The following is a 19,966-nucleotide window of genomic DNA, read 5'->3' on the forward strand; positions in this document are numbered from 1 at the left end:
TATCAAAGGAAGAAAAAATACACATATAAAACATGTACACACATTACAAAATTAGCTCTTCAAAGAACTGTTATCTCCTGCAATTTTCCAATATTTTAAGCAAACCACCTCTTACCTTTGCAATAAAGAGATTTTAGTATAACTCCAAATACTTTTTTAAATTAACTTAAAAATCTTTAGCTGTCTGGCATATTCTGCACTTTTTCCAAATAATCCTTATGTGATATGGTATGCATTTATACAACATGAAAAAAGATATGAAAGAACAAGAAATTTAAAAATAGCTTTTTGACTGACCATACCTAGTATTGTCAAGAATGTGGATGGAAATGTAAAATGGTACAAACACTGTGGAAAACAGTTTGGTAGTTTCTTCTAAAAAAGCAGACACCTACCATCTGATCCTGTCATTCTACAACTAGGTATTTACTTAAGAGGAATAAAAGCATATGTCTACACAAAGACTTGTACATGAATGTTCACAGCAGCTTTATTTGTAGCAGTAAAAACACAGGAACCAACCTAAGTGTCAACAGGTAAACAAATATATAAACGGCAGTATAAACTTATCAAAGTGTACACTTTTAACATGCATAGTTTCCTTTAGGTCAATTAGAGCTTAACAAAGCTGTTAAAATGTAAGGTCAAATAGCTAAATTTACATTCTTTACCTTCACTGAATCTTTTATGCAGTTGAGGCAATGATCATTGGATAAATAAGCAGTAATGTAAATGAGATGACATGTACTTTTCACCGAAAAAAAAAGAAAGATATTAACAATAATAGCTAACTGAACGCTTAGTATGTGACAAACATTGTACTAAGACTGTAATATGGATTAAATCATTTTATTTTCCTAACAACTCTTGAGGTAAACGCTATTGTTATTGCTATTTTACAGATAAAAAATATATAAATAAAGCTCTGGGAGTGGATGGAATTATACAGCTTGCTAGTGGTGGAGCTAGAATTAGTCTGACTCAACAGTCCCAGCTCTTAAACCACCATGCAATACCACTTCCTCCCTAAGGCCTAAATATGTACTTAATGATTATATTCGAACATTATCTTACCAAAAAAAGACATTGTTCTATAAGTCCTTTAATAAAAATGGAGTCAAATAATAATGGGAGAAAATAGCATTAATTATACCCTACTCATGTTATTAATAGACAACATTCAATTATCCAAGTCATGGAAAGCTCCTGAATGATTAGGAAATTTACCATAGATGCCCTCCTACCAAAGGAAAAGGCACTTGACTACCTATGGCTATCTCCTAAAGCATCTTTTTTAAACGCAAATAATCAGTCACACCTCCTTCTATTTTCATAGAATCCAGTCTCACAGTTTCTGCTGAGTAAACGGTAAGCCACTATATAACTACCCGCTAGTCACAGTTGCCTAGAGCAGAAGGAAACAGCTGAGACAATCGAATTGTCTCTCTAGGTACAAATGGATTCCAGTTTCACGGTGCTCTTGAACTAGAAGCCCATAAAGAATTAAGATGGATACTTTCAAAACACAGGCACACAAAGGCAAAGAATAGGAGAAAATATAAAATGTCTTAAGAATGAAAAGGCAAAAGGAGAGTATGAGGGACAGGTAAAACTAAAAGATGAGAGAGGATATGGACAGCACAGAGAGTGTCCCTGCCTTAAGCAACTTTACAATCAGCTGTATTTGCCTTGAATCAGCTAGACTGAAGGGATTTGCCCTGGACTCCTGACCGGGACAAAGAATTAAGTGACATCATATCAATTCTATTACCGTCAAATGGATTAGCAATATGATAATGATTAGCATTATGACTTAAGAAAATTTCAATTTTGTTATACTTGATCTATAAAATTAGAAGGGCTTTTTCAGACCAATGCTTTCTTTATTTTTTACTTTTTTAGGCGTGCAGCATGTGGGATCTTTGCTCCCCAACCAACCAGGGATAGAACCTGAACCCCCTGCAGTGGAAGGGCGGAGTCTTAGCCACTGGACCGCCAGGGAAGTCTAGAAGGGCTTTTTCAGTTATTGTACAGTAGTCCCTGACCTTTTTGGCACCAGGGACCGGTTTTTCCCGGGAAGGGATTTGGGCGGGCGGGTGGGGGAGGTTCAGGGGGTAATGAAGCTTCGCTCGCTTGCCCGCCACTCACCTCCTGCTGTGCAGCCTGGTTCCTAACAGGCTGGGGACCCCTGTTGTACAGTTCACTACACTGCTAATTATCCACTTTGGTTATGAATGAGTGGCAGAAAATATAAAAGTTCATATTCCAAAGAAAATATTGTCTTCATGTACTTTAATTTATGACCTATTTAAGCTTAAATACCGTTAGAATTTCTTAAAATTGTATACAAGCTGATTATGAAAAAAAGGAGTTAGGATCTCTCAAACCACTGGTTTGAAAAATCAGGAGGAAAAAAATCCCGCCATTTTTTAGTGTTGCATCAGCATAGGCTGCTAATTCCTTCAATGGCTCTTGTAACCAGAGAAGGTACTGAGGTTTTCCTTTTCCCAGACTTCCACCGCTTTGCAGGTTTCTAAACTTAACCAATGCTGACACCTATAATTGATAGCTGACAATTCCAAATGCCTAGTCTTTATAGCAAAAGAGGGGTCTGTTAAGGGAGTGCATGTTTGTACACCTACCCTTCAACAGAGAATGCCCTATCTCCAGATGAACTCTTTAATGAAATGAGGGGAAGCATGAGAGCAGTAACAGAAAAATGGAGACACCTGCTTAGGCAGCCATAGCAGTTGAATTAATTGTGGCAATGAATACAGTGTCAGATGTCTCAGCCAAAGCCCCCACAGCTTCTACTCATGAAATGCTCTTCTTTCCATGACTAGCTTGGGCTGGGGTGGGAAATCCTTTTTTTGAAAGCTTCACAATAAAATTACAAGCAGAATCTTGATTTGTTACATTACATTTCTAAATCTCTTCTCATATACATGAGCAGTTGTGTTTAAGTGCATACCTTTTCAGTCCAAATTCTTGCAAATAAAGGCAGCGACTTTAACACCATGTTTACTTGCTTTCATTAATCTTTCAAGTCAGAATCCTAATAAACTAGATCTAATTTCACTTTTTTCCTGAAAGGTTCCATTTACTTATATATTATTACCTGTGTCCTTTAATTAAAATATTTTTTTTTTTTTTTGCGGTACGCGGGCCTCTCACTGTTGTGGCCTCTCCCGCTGCAGGGCACAGGCTCCGGACGCGCAGGCTCAGCAGCCATGGCTCACGGGCCCAGCTGCTCTGCGGCACGTGGGATCTTCCCAGACCGGGGCACGAACCTGTGTCCCCTGCATCGGCAGGCGGACTCTCAACCACTGTGCCACCAGGGCAGCCCTAATTAAAATATTAATCCAGGCAGTCTGGAGTATGTCCAGATGCATTAGAGATAACCAAATAACACTAAACGAAACACTAAAACTACTTACAAAGATAGTGGGAAAAAAAGCCTTTTCAGTCTATTAATAATAATATTACAAGCTTTATTATGACAATAGAGCAAAACAAAAAAACATTTCCCATGTACTGCTGATTCCTCCTTCTCCCCGTCTCCCACATCCAATCAAGTCCTGTTGAATCTACACCCTAAATAGATCTGAATCCATTCACTTTCAACATTCCCAATGCCACTTTCCTAGTACAAATTAACAACTATGTGAAATTTCTCAAAAACCTCGTGACTGGATCCCATGCCCAAAATCTTACCCTCTTTAATTCATTTTTCACATTTGGAGTCATGGCGATCTTTCTAAAATGCAAATCTGGTCTTCTCACTCAGCTGCTCTGTTCTACTTTTAGGATAAAATCAAACTTCTAATGCTTTCAACATTCGAATGATTCCTCTCTCTGCTAACCTCTCCAGCATAATCTCTTGCTTGCATTTCACATCCTCCATTCTCTTTCCCTTCTCTCCCACATACAGTCTCTGCTCCAACGATCCTGAATATCTGTCCTCCCTCCAGCTCTTGAAAACCACTACTCAACTTTCTGTCTCCATGGATTTGCGTATTTTGGACGTTTCATATAATGAATCATATAAAGTGCAGCCTTTTGAGTCTGCCTCCTTTTGCTCAGGCTCAGTATGATGTCTCAGGGTTCATCTGTGCTACAGCATGTAACAGTACTCCGTTCCCTTTTATGGCCAAACTATATTCCATTGTATGGATATACATTTTGTATATAAATTCATCAGTTGATAAGTATCTGGATTGCTTCCACTTCTTGGTTCTTATGACTAAAGCTGCTATGAACAACCACGTACAAGTTGATGGGTAGACATATGTCTTCAATTCCCTTGTGTATATAACTATGAATGGAGTTGGTGGGTCATATGGCATTTGAGGGAATTGCCAGATTTTTCTCCAAAGCAGCTGCATTTTACATTCACAACAGTAACATGTAACATATGAAAAGTGCCGATTAGCCCACTCTCTCCAACACCTGTTATTGTCCAACATTTTGATTATAGCTATTTTAGTGGGCATGAAGGGGTAACTCACTGAGGTATTTCTTTGCAGTTCCCTAATGACTAATTATGCTGAGGTTTTGTGGGTTTTTTTCATTTTTTATTTTTATACAATTTTTAAAGGTTACTTTCCATTTACAGTTATTACAAAATACTGGCTATATTCCTCATGTTGCTCAGTACACCCTTGAGCCTATCTAACACCCAAGAGTTTGTACCTCCCACTTCCCCCACCTCTATGTCTCCTCTCCCCCAACAGTGGTAACCACTAGTTTGTTCTCTATATCTGTGAATCTCCTTCTTTTATGTCATATTCACTAGTTTATCCTATTTTTTAGATTCCACACATAAGTGACATCATACAGTATTTATCTTTCTCTGACTTATTTCACCTAGCATAATGCCCTCCAAGTCTATCCATGTCACTGCAAATGGCAAAATTTCATTCTTTTTTTATGGCTGAGTAGTATCCCATTGTATATATATATATATATATACCATATCTTCCTTATCCATTCATCTGTTGATGGACACTGAGGTTTTTTCCATGTCTTGGCAACTATAAATAATTATGCTTGGTTTCTTTTCATATGCTTACTGGCCATTTATATATCTTCTTTGGAGAAATGTCTACTCAAATCCTTTTTCCATTTTTAATTGGGTTATTTACCTTTTTATTACTAAATTCTAACAGTTCTTTATATATTCGGGACACCAGACCATATTAAGTATATAATTTTGCAAATATTTTCTCCTATTCTGTGGGTTATCTTTTCACTTCCTTTGAAGCACAGAAAGTATTTCATTCTGATGAAGTCCAATTTATCTATTTTTTTCTTTGGCTGCTTGTACTTTAGTTGCTGGTACCATGTAGTTGTGTTTACTGTTGCTTTGAAACCAGGAAATGTGAGTCAAATCATATTTCTTAAAATTTTCTTTCTGACCCATGCCCTCCTTCCTTTCCTTCTAGGAGTCCAATTACATGTATGTTAGACTGCTTGATTTATCCTAGAAGTCATTGGGACTCTGTCCCCACCTCCCTCCAATTTTCTTCTCTCAGTTCTTTACATTGGATAATTTCTAGGGATCTGTCAAGTTCACAGAAGCTTTCTTATGCCATCTCCAATTCACTGTTAAGTCCATCAGTGAACTTTTAATTTCAGATACTGTTCTTTTCAGTTCTGCAATTTTGTTATCTTAAGTCACTGAGTTTTTAATAGTTGCTTTAATTCATTTTTTGCTAATTCCAAATGTGGGTTATCTCAGGGTCAATGTCTACTGACAGCACTTTTCCCCTTGATGTGGTTCAAGTTTCCCTTCTTATTTGCATGTCTAGTAATAGACGATTATATGCTAAACATTGTGAATATGGTGTAAGGATTCTAGATTATACTGTCTTTCTTGTTGAGTTTGTTCTGCCTGGAGCCTCTCCTTGATCTTAAAAAGGCTTAATTTTAGGCCTTATTAGGGCAGATCTAGAGCAATCCTTACTCTGTAAGAGGAGTTAAACTTTGTAAAAAGCAGGATGGTAAATGTATTATTTGTGGGCCACACAATGTCTATCGCAAGTACTCAACTCTGCTGTTGTAGTCCAAAAGCAGTATGTAAATGAATTAGCATGGCTGGCTGCATCCAGCCATTATTTATGGTCACTAGAATTTATATTCCACATCATTTTCACATGTCACCAAATATTATTCTTTTAATTTCTTTTCAGCCACTAACAAATATAAAAAACATCCTTAGATCACAGGACATATAAAAACAGTCAGTGGGCCAGATTTGGCACATGGGCCATAACTTGCCAAACCTTTCCAAAAGCACAGCCTTTCAGGAATCTAAGATTAATATCCAGTATATTAACTAGGTCTTTCTCCACTCTGGCTGGGCTGAAATCCAACATCTCCAGGTATTATGATATTTCTCCCACTTTTAACCCCCTAACATGCACTCTCTACTAGGCCTTAAGGAACATCACCTACATGTGTGCAGCCCAACCCTCAGCCAAGCACTCTTGGGGAACGCATACTTCTGTACGTACCCTCTTCTTCAACAACCTAACAAGTTCCAGCTGCTTCAGCAGCCCAAAACTCCAATCCCTGCACCCTCAGTTCAGTAGAACTTCCTTGCTCTGCTTGAGTTCCACTCCCCATGACATAGTTAGCCAATTACCCTGAAGCACAGAGATGGGCTAAATGTGGGGCTCACCTAATTTGTTCTCTTTCTCGCTACATCCAGTGCCTGAAAACAGCTCTATTTCATATACTTTGTCTGGCTTTATAGCTGCTTATGACTAGAGGAAAAATACAATCCACTTACTGTCAGAGATGAAAGCAGATGTTAACCCCAATAAATATTTGATACATAATTTAATGACTAAACAAACCTTATTTCATAAAGTTTTAAGTATGTGTGACCCTCTGTGATCTCAACCTCCTGGTGTCCACACCTTTCCGTAATCCCTTCCCCTGGAGTGTAGGTAGGACCTGTGATCTGCATTAATCAAAAGAATATGGCAAAGGGACTTCCCTGGTGGCACAGTGGTTAAGAATCCGCCTGCCAATAAAGGGGACACGGGTTCAATCCCTGGTCCGGGAAGATCCCACATGCCGTGGAGAAACTAAGCCCATGCGCCACAACTACTGAGCCTGCGCTCTAGAGCCTGTGTGCCGCAGCTACTGAGCCCACGTGCTGCAACTACTGAAGCCCGCACGCCTACAGCCCGTGCTCCGTAACAAGAGAAGCCACCGCAATGAGAAGCCCGTGCACCACAACGAAGAGTAGCCCCTGCTCGCCGCAACTGGAGAAAGCCCACATGCAACAACAAAGACCCAAAGCAGCCAAAAATAAATTAAAAATTTTAAAAAAAATGTGGCAGAGATTATGGGATACTACTCCTGTGATTAAGTCATGTTATATAACTCTGGTCTTGCTAACAGGCTAGCTCTAGAGGCTCTTTTTGTTGACTCAATGAAGTAAGCTACCATGCTGGGAAAATGCACATGGCAAGGAACTTCAAGCAGCCTGTAGGTGCTGAGTATGGCCTCTAGCTAACAGTCAACAAGAAGATATATCCCTTAGTCCCACAATCACAAAGAAATGAACTCTGCCAGCAACGTGAGTGAACTTGGAAGCAGATTCTCAAGTCTCGAGGCAAGAATACAGGTCAGTCAATACCTTGACTACAGCCTTGTGAGACACTAAGCTGAGGATCCAGGTAAGCCTGACCCACAGAAACTGTGCAATAATAAATGTGTGCTGTTTTAAGCTGCTATATTTCTGGTGACCTGTCCCACCGTGATAGACAGATAATATAATACACTATTGATAAAATACTTCAAGACAGCCACCAATATATAGAGCTGGGAAGTACAGGCAGCAGAAGCATAGGGGAGACCATGAAGTGCACTTAAGAACAAGGAAAGCTACCTCAGATCTATGTCATCAACACACAGTAGAAGGAGCAGGGACATGGTAAATTACCTTAGAGAGAGACACAGTGGCTCTTGGCCTAGTAAGAAAACTTGTCCATCAGAAAAAGGGTGTGGTCAGTCCCACAAGTAGAGTCAGGACCAGTGGTAGTGCCTTCCCATGCACCGTAGGAAAGATAGAGTGCCTTGATCCAAAAACCTAAGTTTGTCTGGTCACAATCATTCAGCAGTGTTTTACACAGAAACACCTACCTTAATGCTGACCCAATTTTGCCTAGCAAATGTGAGCTCTGACCCCTAATAATCACTGTCAAGATTCAAAATTTAAATGTCTGTTCTTTTCAAAACCTAAATAAATCAGTTTAGCACCATTTTATTAAGAGAAAAAGAAAAACACTGAATTATTGTTGGGTTTTTTTTACTCCATTAATTTTTTTTTAGGATAGATATGCAATAGACCTGAGCATTTTAAAGAGCCCACTCTCTTCATTCGATGTTACTAAATTTCTGAATCACACTACTAACTTGCCTCTTTAAAAACTGCACACGCTGTAAGCAACCTTTTGATTATAATGCAGCTTTGCAAGCAAAATGCCTACAGGAATAATAAAATAGCAAATAAAAAATCAGAGAGAAATAAAGCAAAGGTAGCAAAATACCAATTGGCAAATCCAGGTGAAAGGTATGTGGGTGTTCGACTCTCAATCTTTCTAATACAGGTTTGAATTTTAAAAAATAAAAGCTGAGGAAAGAGAAATAAAATAATTTTCTCAGGAGGCTAATCAGATTTAGGAATCAAAAATGTCCTTGAAGCTAATTAAGAAAACCATGAAGAAGATACCTTTTTCATTCCTGTTTTGGTAAACAGGAAAAGAAAGCAAAGTAAATCTACATGTTTTAAAGTAGTTAACACTTTACAATTGCATAATATTTCTCTCTCAGAATTCAAAAAATAATATAAAAATTCCTACAAAAACAATTTTCTGAATCATCCTTTACAACCTTTTGGTTTTGTACACAACACTAACTTTTTTTTTTTAAAGTAATGAATGTGTTTTTATTTCTCTTATAATTTAAAAACTGTGAACATTCTGTAATTCAGCAGCAGCCTTTACTTCCAGGTGACTTCTTCACTGGGTCTTAATTCCCTTTTATATAACAGACTCTTGTTCCGGAAGGCAATTAGCTTTTCATCATTCTTTCTGTCTAGGTAACATCCAACGACAAATCCCACAGGGACAAGTATATGTACCCAGCGGTCACGCACAATCTGAAGTAAGTTCATCATGAATGCTGGAGCCTCGGGAACAACAACGAGACCACGACCTAGGGCGGCGGTGAGCCCAGCAACACTAACTTTTTTTAAAAAATAAATTTATTTATTTATGGCTGCGTTGGGTCTTTGTTGCTGCGCACGGACTTTTCTCTAGTTGCGGCGAGCGGGGGCTACTCTTCATTCTGGTGCATGGGCTTCTCATTGCGGTGGCTTCTCTTGTTGTGGAGCACAGGCCCTAGGCACACACGCTTCAGTAGTTGTGGCTTGCGGGCTCTAGAGTGCAGGTTCCGTAGTTGTGGCGCACGGGCTTAGCTGCTCCACGGCATGTGGGATCTTCCCGGACCTGAGCTCGAACCCGTATCCCCTGCATTGGCAGGCGGATTCTCAACCACTGCGCCACCAGGGAAGTCCAACACTAACTTTTAAACCTGCACTGTTTTCTAAACTCTTGTTATTCAACCCATGGTCTGGTGCATCAACAGCACTGCGAACTTGTTAAAAATGCAGAACCTCTGCCCTCAGCGCAAACCTATGGAATCAGAATCAAAATCTGCACTTTAACAATACACACATGTGATTTGTACGTATGTTAAATTTTGAAAAGCACTGCTCTAGACATTAAAATTCATTTACTATAAACATTATGAATCTATTCAAATGACAAGCATCAAAGTCAGTTAAAAATTAGAGAAAATATGTCCTTTCGAAAAATTTTTAACAGGTTTTCTCCCCAAGAATTCAGTGTGAACTATGAACTGACAGAAATGTGTGTGATGGAGGTGGGGGAATCTCTTAGAGACTTCAGTGTTGCACAAAATCTAATTAAAATCAGTATCTTTGAAAGCAACTGTAAAATAAAAATTCTAAGCAGTCTGGTTAAAGCACACACATCATCTGACACACTCAATACAAAATCATAAAAGATAAAATACTGATGCATCAACTGACAGAAAGTTGTTACTCGATAAATTTAACCTGTTGATGAGAAACTATTTTCTAGAAATTTAAAGAAAACTTGCTTCCTCAATCTAAAAGCATTGCTTTTCTACCTGCAAATTTAATGCTTACTCAGTTTCATTATAATCAATCAAAAGCCGTAAGGCACTACAAGGGGATGTGGGCCTACATCAGTCCGTATAAGCTATCAATTAAATACCTGAGGACGACCTTTGTGGTAAACCAGGTCTTATAACCCTAAATAAAGGGAACTTAGTATAGGGAGAAAGAAATCTGGGTAATAATTTTCCTCCAACACAGGCCAGGGACAGAAAGAGTAAGAGCAGCTGACAGAAACACGCTGTAGTTGGAGCAAATTTAAAACATCCTCTAACATTCTGCTTTCTATTTCCATCGGGGAAGACAATGTATGACCTACTAAGGATCCCAAAGAGCAATTCACTTTAAAATATCAAGAATAAACCCAGGGCTTCCCTGGTGGCGCAGTGGTTGAGCGTTCGCCTGCCGATGCAGGGGACACGGGTTCGTGCCCCGGTCCGGGAAGATCCCACGTGCTGCGGAGCGGCTGGGCCCATGAGCCATGGCTGCTGAGCCTGCGTGTCCAGAGCCTGTGCTCCGCAACGGGAGAGGCCACAGCAGTGAGGGGCCCACGTGCCGCAAAAAAAAGAAAAAAAAGAATAAACCCATTACCTGTCAACACAAAAACTGTATTTTTGTGAAAAATAACTATATTTTGAAGGACGACAACAACAACAATTTAGGGAGAAGACCGGCACTGCTGTATAGTTTTGCAAATATCTTAATAACGTCTGGCTTAATGGGAAGTAGATGGAGTTATCTTATTTGCTTCCACATTCAATACTATGCAGTTGTTTTGGTTAAAGTATGTAATTATACAGGTTTATAAAAATATGTAGTTGGAAAAAGTAGTATTTTAGTAGTCTTTTCAGATTTATGGATATTCTTTTTTGATACTACATCAATTCAATTAGTTTATTATAACATTAATGTGGAATCTGAAAACACATCAATAAACATTTTGACCTCTGTTACATTAAAATTCCTGATGCCAGCCACGCACTTTGAACAGATCTTTCACACATGCATAATTTCTCAACATAATGCATTGATCATTTGGAAGTATCTGTTTACTGAGTTAAGGTAGGCCTTCTCCAAACGTTTTCACATTTCACTATATAAAATTTCTTAAAAATCAATTTGTTAAAATGACCACCAATCTCATCAGAAAATTCTTTGAGAATAATAAAGCTGTCAAGCTCATGGTGACAGATACATGTTTTCTAAAATTCTAATTTTCACTTAAAGTGCAAATCTTATTATTGGAAACAAATACTGTCAGTTGTTTTCTCTGCAATGAGAGGTCACTTTGTTTGTTTTAAAGAAACTAACAAATACCCAAGTGTGAATAAACCACAGTTTGTTAGTCACTCTTTCAAATAAAAAATGCTGTTTCGTGAGAAAAGTGGCTCATGTAGCTCTCAAAGTAAACAAGGGCACAATGCTTTTCCTTAAGACAACCATTGTATTTGGCACACAGCAGAAGTGCTTTATGTGTATTCCCATTTCACCACATGAGATTAAAAAGACATGTACTTAAGAGTCAAGATTAATAATAATTAATAATTTGTACTGCTTCACCCAGGACAGGCCTAGTGTGTGGTGGTGAAGAATACAACGACCACCAGCACATTTTGGTACAGGGCCTTGCTCTGTGCTAAGGTGCCAAAAGTTTTGCTCACCATCGCTTTTGCAGATCAGTACAAATTTAAACACAGTGGAAAGGGCAAATAGCATCTTAATATTATTATGGAAATAGGAATCCCCATGGATCTGGGTCCATCAAGCACTCTGAGAACCATAACACTATACCAATCATAAGAATTCTAAGCCTTTCCTATCATTATTACAATCCATCAACTAATTCAACCAATAATTACAGACGGCCTAACAGGCAATGCCAACTAGGTACCATAAAATTTGTTTGAGTATCTTTTGTATCATTCACTCGTATATCCCAGGCTCCTAGAACAGTGCGTGGCTGGCACACAGCAGGCTCTCAGTATTTGTTGAATGAATAAATAAGTGGGTAACTATGATATATTTTAACCTAGATTTCAAAGTCTTTTAGAGTGCATTCTACACACACACACACACACACACACACACACACACACACACACATTCAATTACTGGAAATGCTTTTCAACGTAATGGGAAAGACCTGTTAGGCAATATGGAACCTCTACACTTATTATACTTGGAGTAGTTTTACCTTCCTACCATTCTACATTTAAATTATTATACATACAGGCAGTCCCTGTTCTTCATGGTAACTGAAACTCATGCATATTAGAACCATGTCCTCACTCTGTATGGTTCCGTGGTAACTAACATCTGTGGTAGCATGGTGCTGTGCAAAGTATATCAGTGCAAATAACAGTGAAATAAATGCAAACGCCCCACAAATCCACTTTCAGTAAAACGGAAAGGAAAGTAACTTAGGAAGACTGGGTGAGCCTTTGGGCAATGACTTTGAATAAGTGACCCTAATGGGAAAGCAAATTAGACACCTAAATGACTTTTCAAACTCTTAGCATGTCTCCCTCCCACTATATGTCACCATTTGAGAATCACTGCCTAGTGATCAATTAATAGAGGGGGTTCAATCCTTCAGCGGTACTTGCTTGTGGGGTGGAGGATGGAGAATCAGGGTGTTTAGTGAGAAAGAGTGATGAGATTTTTATAAAATAATGAGACAAAATTAGGTTACAATAAATCTAGCCTGGAGTCTTAAAAACTACAGGAATTAATATTTCTCAAAACAGACTTAAATCAAGTCTTTGTATTTCTGTCTCCTAACGCTTCTTTTCATTCCATCAAAAGAGCCTTAGAGTTACTCAGTGTTAGGTCGCCTCCTTCCCCATTCCCATGCCCACATGCACTCAGGATTTTGTTCTTCCTATTTGAGGTTTTTTTTTTAATGAATATAAATATTCCAAAATACTATAAATTTTAAACATAGTGCATCCAGCTCCAACAAAGAATAGGCACTTATACGTTAAATGTTTAAATGGTTCTGTCAAGAGTTAAGAAGAAATTGAAAGGCATTTTATAAACACTAATGGCAGCTTAGCAAATAAAAAGTATCATGGGAAAAGCAATAAACAACTTAAAAAAAAATTCTACTCTAAGTCTACTTACTAAGTAGTACCACAAGTGGGACAAATGGGAAATGTTATTTAAACTATACCTTAAAATGTACTGTGATGTTCCAAGGAAGAGCTGAACTTGATGCAAGAAGATCAAAGAGCAAACCAATTGGATAATGCCTAAAAATGAAAGAGTATATTTTAAGATAAAATAAATATTTAAAGTTAAACTACAACTCCAAAATAAATTTCCAGCATGTTTCAACATCAAACATCAGGGGACTTCAACCACAAATCACAGAATGGTAATGTTTTACACAGTTACTTGCCTGGGCTAATATGGCATAGTTTCTAGGCATCAGGTGTTTTGCTTTTTTTTCTAACCATACCATTCCCCAGGGAATCCTCAATATACATAATGAAATTGTACTAAGGCACCTTTTATCAGCCATGAGCACGGTTATGTCACAGTACTGCCACATCTAATTATCATCCAAGCATTCATATTGGGCAACCAGTTTTTTTCTAGAGGGGTGGGATAGGGAAGGTGGGAGGGAGGGAGACACAAGAGGGAGGAGATATGGGGATATATGTATATGTATAGCTGATTCACTTTGTTATAAAGCAGAAACTAACACACCACTGTAAAGCAATTATACTGCAATAAAGATGTTAAAAAAAAAACTCAAAATTTTAGAAAATGTTAAGAACTGAGAAGAGCACCTAAAAGAGCATGCAATCACCTATTTTGTACTTATTACTATTAACATTACAGTATATAAATTTCCAGTCTTTTCTTTATGCATACATATCTAAATATACATTAGGCTTATCCTTTACAGACTGCTATAACCTGCTTTTTTCATATAACAATATGTGAACATTTTCCAAAGTCACTGAATATTCTTCTGTAGCCTAATAATAAAATAATAAATTTGGGACTTCCTAAATGAGAGAACATTTCCTAATATAACCATTACTCACAGTGAAGCAAATTATTTAGTAACAAACAAGTTAATAATACAAACCTTGCAGATTTCAGTGGACAAACCTTATTTTTTACATCCTTTTAAAGAATCTAAAGTAGCTTAATCAGGGAATCAGAATAAATAATCCTCCCAACAAAGACAAAAAGAAGACTGTCTGGTTTTATGTACAGTCCCGTTCTTTCCTATATATTAGTGAATTACTCCTAAATTTAAGAGTGGAAAACTTTGAAAATACATCTAATTTCCTTCCAAATGAGTGACCCAAATATATGACCTGATCAATATTCAAATATTAGCTAATACTATTTATGTTTGCTTACATCTACATAATATAATTGTGGAAAAATCATCAGTCATTAGAGATCATATATTTATTTAGAATGAATTTAAGATGAATGCCCTGCTAGCAAAATAAAACAGTGAGTAGTTTTAGTCATATATGTGTTGTATCTCTTAATAAAACCCTCAAACTTCTCTCTAGTCGAAAGTCAGTATCTAACACAAGTCCTTCATAACTAGGAATGAATATGAAGTAAATCTTGAATTAACTAAATTACAGAATGCTTCCTTTAGGAAATTCTCTAATCAGGAAAAACTCCAGTCTCAGTTAAAAACTGAAATAAAAATATTAATTAAAAAAAAACACAAAAATATTGCACTATAAACAAGTTATAGATTCTATCCAATTCTGATCTTTCTCTCTGACCTCTTAAAATTGCACAGGCTCTACATAATGCCCTGCACTTTTACAAATTAGACCTTTTTTAGTCTTCATGTCCCTCTGATTTATGTGCAACTAGGTTAAGAATGAATATGGGTACTTAAACTAATAGAGCATACTGCTTTCCAAACTCGATGCAGCACTGCAGATATAATTATAGAATCCCTTTAGCAAATTATTGACCTATTGGATAGATTCACCAGTAACCCCATAAAATGACTAGCAATTCAGTGTTGTACACGTTCTCCACCATTCACAAAAGGAACTATATACAAATTCTAAAGTTAAATCAAATATTATCTTAAAATCTATACAGTCACGTAAAATCAAGTACAACCTTAAAAATAAATAACAAGTATTTGAGTTAGAATACAATTTAAACATAAAAAGACTCATAATAATCAGTTATTTTTTTACCCTCAATATTAAAAAAAAAAAAAGGCCTGCAAGTGCACAGAATCTTGAACAAAGTAGCTAATAGCTGCTGAATGCATAAATCAAAGATCCACAGAATAGTTAACGCTTGGTATACCATGAAGATCTAATGGGCCCAATTTTAGGTTCTGAACTTCTTTTCTGAGCAGCTCTATTTTAAGATTAATACTTTATAACTTTTATTCTTTTTTTTAAAGATTTTTTTGATATGGACCATTTTAAAAGTCTTTACTGAATTTGTTACAATATTGCTTCTGTTTTATTTTTTTGGCCGTGAGGCATGTGGGCTCTTAGCTCCCCAACCAGGGATTAAACCCGCACCCCCTGCACTGGAAGGTGAAGTCTTATCCACTGGACCACCAGGGAAGTCCCCCCTTTTATTCTTTCTTAAAAGTCTTCCAAAAATCACAGAGAAAACTCACTTAAGAAAAAAGAAGAAAAAAACTTATTCTGTCTAGTAACTGCCATGTGAATTCACTGGACCCTTCTACAAATCTAAGATATATTGTGGTATCTTAGTGATCTTATTTTTTTCCTCTATCTTGAAACATTTTGCTATTTCATCATTCTAGGGATTATTTCATCATTACTTATCAATTATTCCTAACTAAAAAAAAGATTAAAATCATAAGAATTTGGAAGAATAATGTTATGCCTAGAAGAAAGATATAATAATGCATCCTTCTTCCATTTTCTTACTTTGTCACCCAAAACATTATATCATATTCCAAAAAGCATAAAATAAGGATGCAGACCCCATCTTATCTCTCATTAATACAGGTGAAAATTCAAAATGTCTTATTTTCCACCTATATCGACAGAGGAAGATGTTACATAATTAGATTAAATCAAAAGATTTTTGCAAAGAGACAGATAGCAGTACTTTAGACTTTAATGACATTGGTAAACTGATCATATAAGTGAAATCTCAGACTATGAGTCTCTAGATGATGATATCCTAGGTGAATTTTATAAAACTCAAGAACTAATGCATAAACAATGTATTTCTAAGGACATATGGCATTCTTATCCACTTAGTCATTCAAAAGAAAGGATTTCTTCATACAGTATTTCATGACTAGAACCTAGACCATTCCATTTTGCTAAAAGGATGTGTATCAGTATTCTTATCTTTAATGCCATTTGTACACTGCAATTTACTTGACTGTAAGTGGGCAAATATTAAAGCCAGATTTGTACACAAAGATGACTGGAAGGAATTAGATGATGTAGAAATTAAAAACAATTGGACTGCTCATTCAGGATGTTTACTCATGTAATAAAGAAATTATTTTACAACAAAATCACGATCTAGGGCTTTTTAAATTTCGTAAAGTATTGCCGTTAAACGCAAGAAGAGCCAGAAGCGATGACAAGCTGGAACCTCATACAAGTCTATTTGAATGTTTGACAACTAATGAGCAGTAACTTGCATTGAGGACATTGCCCACTTCTGGTATATATATACCTTTGAAACCAGGAAAACATGGAGTGAAAATTTGAATTTCTATATTTAAATGCTTATTAAAATTTCTATAATAAAGTTGTTATATGCCATTCCTTTATACTTCTCTAAGTTATTTATAAAGTGACTTACACACACACACATATATATATACACACACACATATATATTTTAAAGTTCATTGGTCTCAAATAGTAAATGATGGGCTTCCCTGGTGGCGCAGTGGTTGAGAGTCCGCCTGCCAATACAGGGGACACGGGTTTGCGCCCCGGTCCGGGAAGATCCCACATGCCGCGGAGCGGCTGGTCCCGTGAGCCATGGCCGCTGAGCCTGCGCGTCCGGAGCCTGTGCTCCGCAACCGGAGAGGCCACAACAGTGAGAGGCCCGCGTACCGCAAAAAAAAAAAAAAGCAAATGATGATGACTTTTTCCTGATATACTAAGGGTTAGGATGGAAATTTAAGTATGATAATTTCTAAAACTTATATTTAAGATTTAAAAATATAAAAAATATTAACATAAGAGCATTCTAAATAATACAATAGCTAACAGTTATCCTGTAACAATCGTTAGAAATAAAACTAAGCCAGAAAAATTTAGGAGTAAAGTAACTATTTACTTCTATCTATTGTCAAAGTATATAGACCATACGTGGATCATCAATGTAGATGCTTATGTCAGAACAATTTTGATGCAAGTATTATACTAACTCCAAACAAATACACCACCTGAATTAACTGGTTCCAAGATTGCTTATTTCTGATGAATCTATTAATATGCAAGAAAACCTAAAAAACAGAACTGGCAAAAATTAAAAGTACTGACTTTCTCTTACACTATTATCTGATTTATGTCAAAGATTTCAAAGTACTAATTTGCACAATTCCTCTAAACAGATATTCCATGTAATTCTGTTATGAGGCTCCTAACCCATAACACAGAAACCATGTAAGCCATAACTGTGAGTAAATCGTAATGTAGCCATTTGGCTGTTACATTGCTACTCCTGCCAATTTAACCTAAATTTAAAAGAAAAGGAAGTGGTGAGGATTTGAACCTGGAATACCGCAGAAGAGGACCAAACTGGTAAAGGTGCAATCTACCGCGCTATAAAAATTAACTGCACCAGAATATTTAGTGTTGTGTCTACTTTCACACTTTATTCACTTTCTTTCTCTTCCTTAAATTGCTCTAGCCTTTTCTAAATTCAATTCTCTAAATGAATTAACATTTTCTTTTTCTTTTTTTTTGCATAAGTTGTTTCTTCTTTACCCTTTCATTACTGCTAAAATACATATACATACTGGCACATGGCATGGCAGTAACAGATACGCTTTGAGGTCAGCCAAGGGTGCTCATTCTAGTCTAAACATCTGCAGTTAGATAGCAAACCAGCATTTTAAGGTCAGTATTGAAAGGAATCTTCCCTATATACTAGAGAACTATTGTCCCACTCCATTTCACTGAAATAAATGCATCCTATTCATAAGTTTGCTACATTAGTGATTCACTGAAAACAGGATTACATTCTAATGAATAAGGGTTTAACTCAAACGTAAACCAAAGTAATTTAATGATTACAATCTATTTTGCGTTACTCTGTCTATAGTACAAACACAGACAATTACAGGCCAGTGCTGTGTTTCTCAGCTTTCTAAGCCTATTCTTATGGATGAAAAAGTACAGAAATAACCAACTAAAGGGATACTACATGTATAAAATGCTAAGTAAACCACATTTCAAAAAATCTAGTTTACAGAATAATTTATAAAATTCTAAAAATGCACAACCTTAGAAAAATGACTGGACATAAGAGAAGAGCCTGCACAATATTTACAATTAAGATGTTTAAATTACTTTGTTAAAATTTACTTTTGAAATCACATAGGTACAGTATTAAATTCTGGGTCACTGTATTATGCCTACATTTAAGATCAGCATCAGTATTTGCTGCCTTTTTTTTTTTAATTCCAAAGGTAGTTTCAACATTTTCAACAACCAGTCCTGAAAATAAGTCAATTTACACAAAATAATAATATCCTTGTAGAGACACTTGTTTTACAGTTAACAAAGAACCTTTTTCTAAATTTTGTACCTGGAGGCCTAAGATCTAACTAGCATTAGGGTATACTAACAAAGTATTCTTTAGAAGAACCAAGAACTTTTCTCTTAAGATAAGCCTAATATAAAAGTAACAAATACAAATTTTGAACACTCGAGTTATGGTAACAAGAAACTTTATCCCGTAAAATGCAATGTTAGAGCACCCTCTGCTGACTAATCAACTCAAATCACTCTTTAAAAAGAGATCCTTAATTTGAATTAAGATCAGCACTTTCCATTTCCCATATAATTTTTAAAAGCACTAATCAGATAAGGCCTCCTTGGCATCTCTCTACAAATCAACAACATATTAAGTATTCATTATGTGCATACCACTGTTCTTAAATACTTTTCTATTCTAATATAGACAAATTAACATAAGTAATTAGAACATACAGAATCAGAGAAAACAACAACAACTAAGAAACAGAATATCAGCATGTATGGTAGAAAGAGCCCTCAAAATATGGTCCTACTTGCTCATTTGAGTAAGTTATTTATTTGAGCCTCAGTTTTCTCAATAAAAAAAAGAGGTTTATTTAGATTCATTTTTTCATTCAACAAACATTTACGTAGCACCTCTTACGAGCTACTGCTTAAGGTGCTTAAGGTACAGAGCACCTGCTCAAGCATCTCACAGATGATTAAATATTTGTAATAATAATTAATATGAATAGGAGAAAGGGTTACAGAGAGAGAAGGAATATCAATTTATGCTTTCTTCCTTCTTTTATGAATTGTCTAAACTGGTGTTTGATTTCCTTTCTCACTTGAATTTACTTAAAACTCCAAAGAATCAAGTATAAGGCAGATATTATCATCCTACTGAAATAAATGCTCCTCTATGCTTAAGACACATTTATGGTCTCAAAAGTCCAAGTCCTACAAAGCTTCAGTGGTAGCTGCTTCCCTACAATGATTATCCTATCCTAGGAAGCCCACTGCT

General features: G+C 36.5%; 2 protein-coding genes across 8 annotated transcripts in view; both read right to left on the reverse strand.

The window, feature by feature from the left end:
* Positions 1-19,966, reverse strand: part of ATG5 (autophagy related 5) — a 129,320-nt gene that overhangs the window by 92,773 nt on the left and 16,581 nt on the right. For all 7 annotated transcript variants that reach the window (XM_089921625.1, XM_089921624.1, XM_022553424.3 and 4 more), the window contains exon 4: positions 13,410-13,488. In XM_089921625.1, coding sequence (XP_089777751.1) covers positions 13,410-13,488 — 79 coding nt within the window. The remainder of the gene's footprint in view (positions 1-13,409; positions 13,489-19,966) is intronic.
* Positions 11-13,387, reverse strand: LOC111164113 (NADH dehydrogenase [ubiquinone] 1 beta subcomplex subunit 1). The gene has a single exon (XM_089921629.1). It carries the CDS (start codon positions 9,191-9,193, stop codon positions 9,017-9,019), a length of 177 nt encoding a protein of 58 aa, XP_089777755.1. The 5' UTR covers positions 9,194-13,387; the 3' UTR covers positions 11-9,016.

The sequence above is a fragment of the Delphinapterus leucas genome, chromosome 12 (assembly GCF_059928025.1).
Source record: "Delphinapterus leucas isolate spDelLeu-1000000601 "Yukka" chromosome 12, BTC_Dleu_Yukka2, whole genome shotgun sequence".
In the NCBI taxonomy this organism is placed as follows: domain Eukaryota; kingdom Metazoa; phylum Chordata; class Mammalia; order Artiodactyla; family Monodontidae; genus Delphinapterus; species Delphinapterus leucas.

What these genes read in the sequence shown, in the direction of transcription:
- LOC111164113 (XM_089921629.1), bottom strand. Translation starts at nt 9,193, where the DNA reads ATGATGAACTTACTTCAGATTGTGCGTGACCGCTGGGTACATATACTT.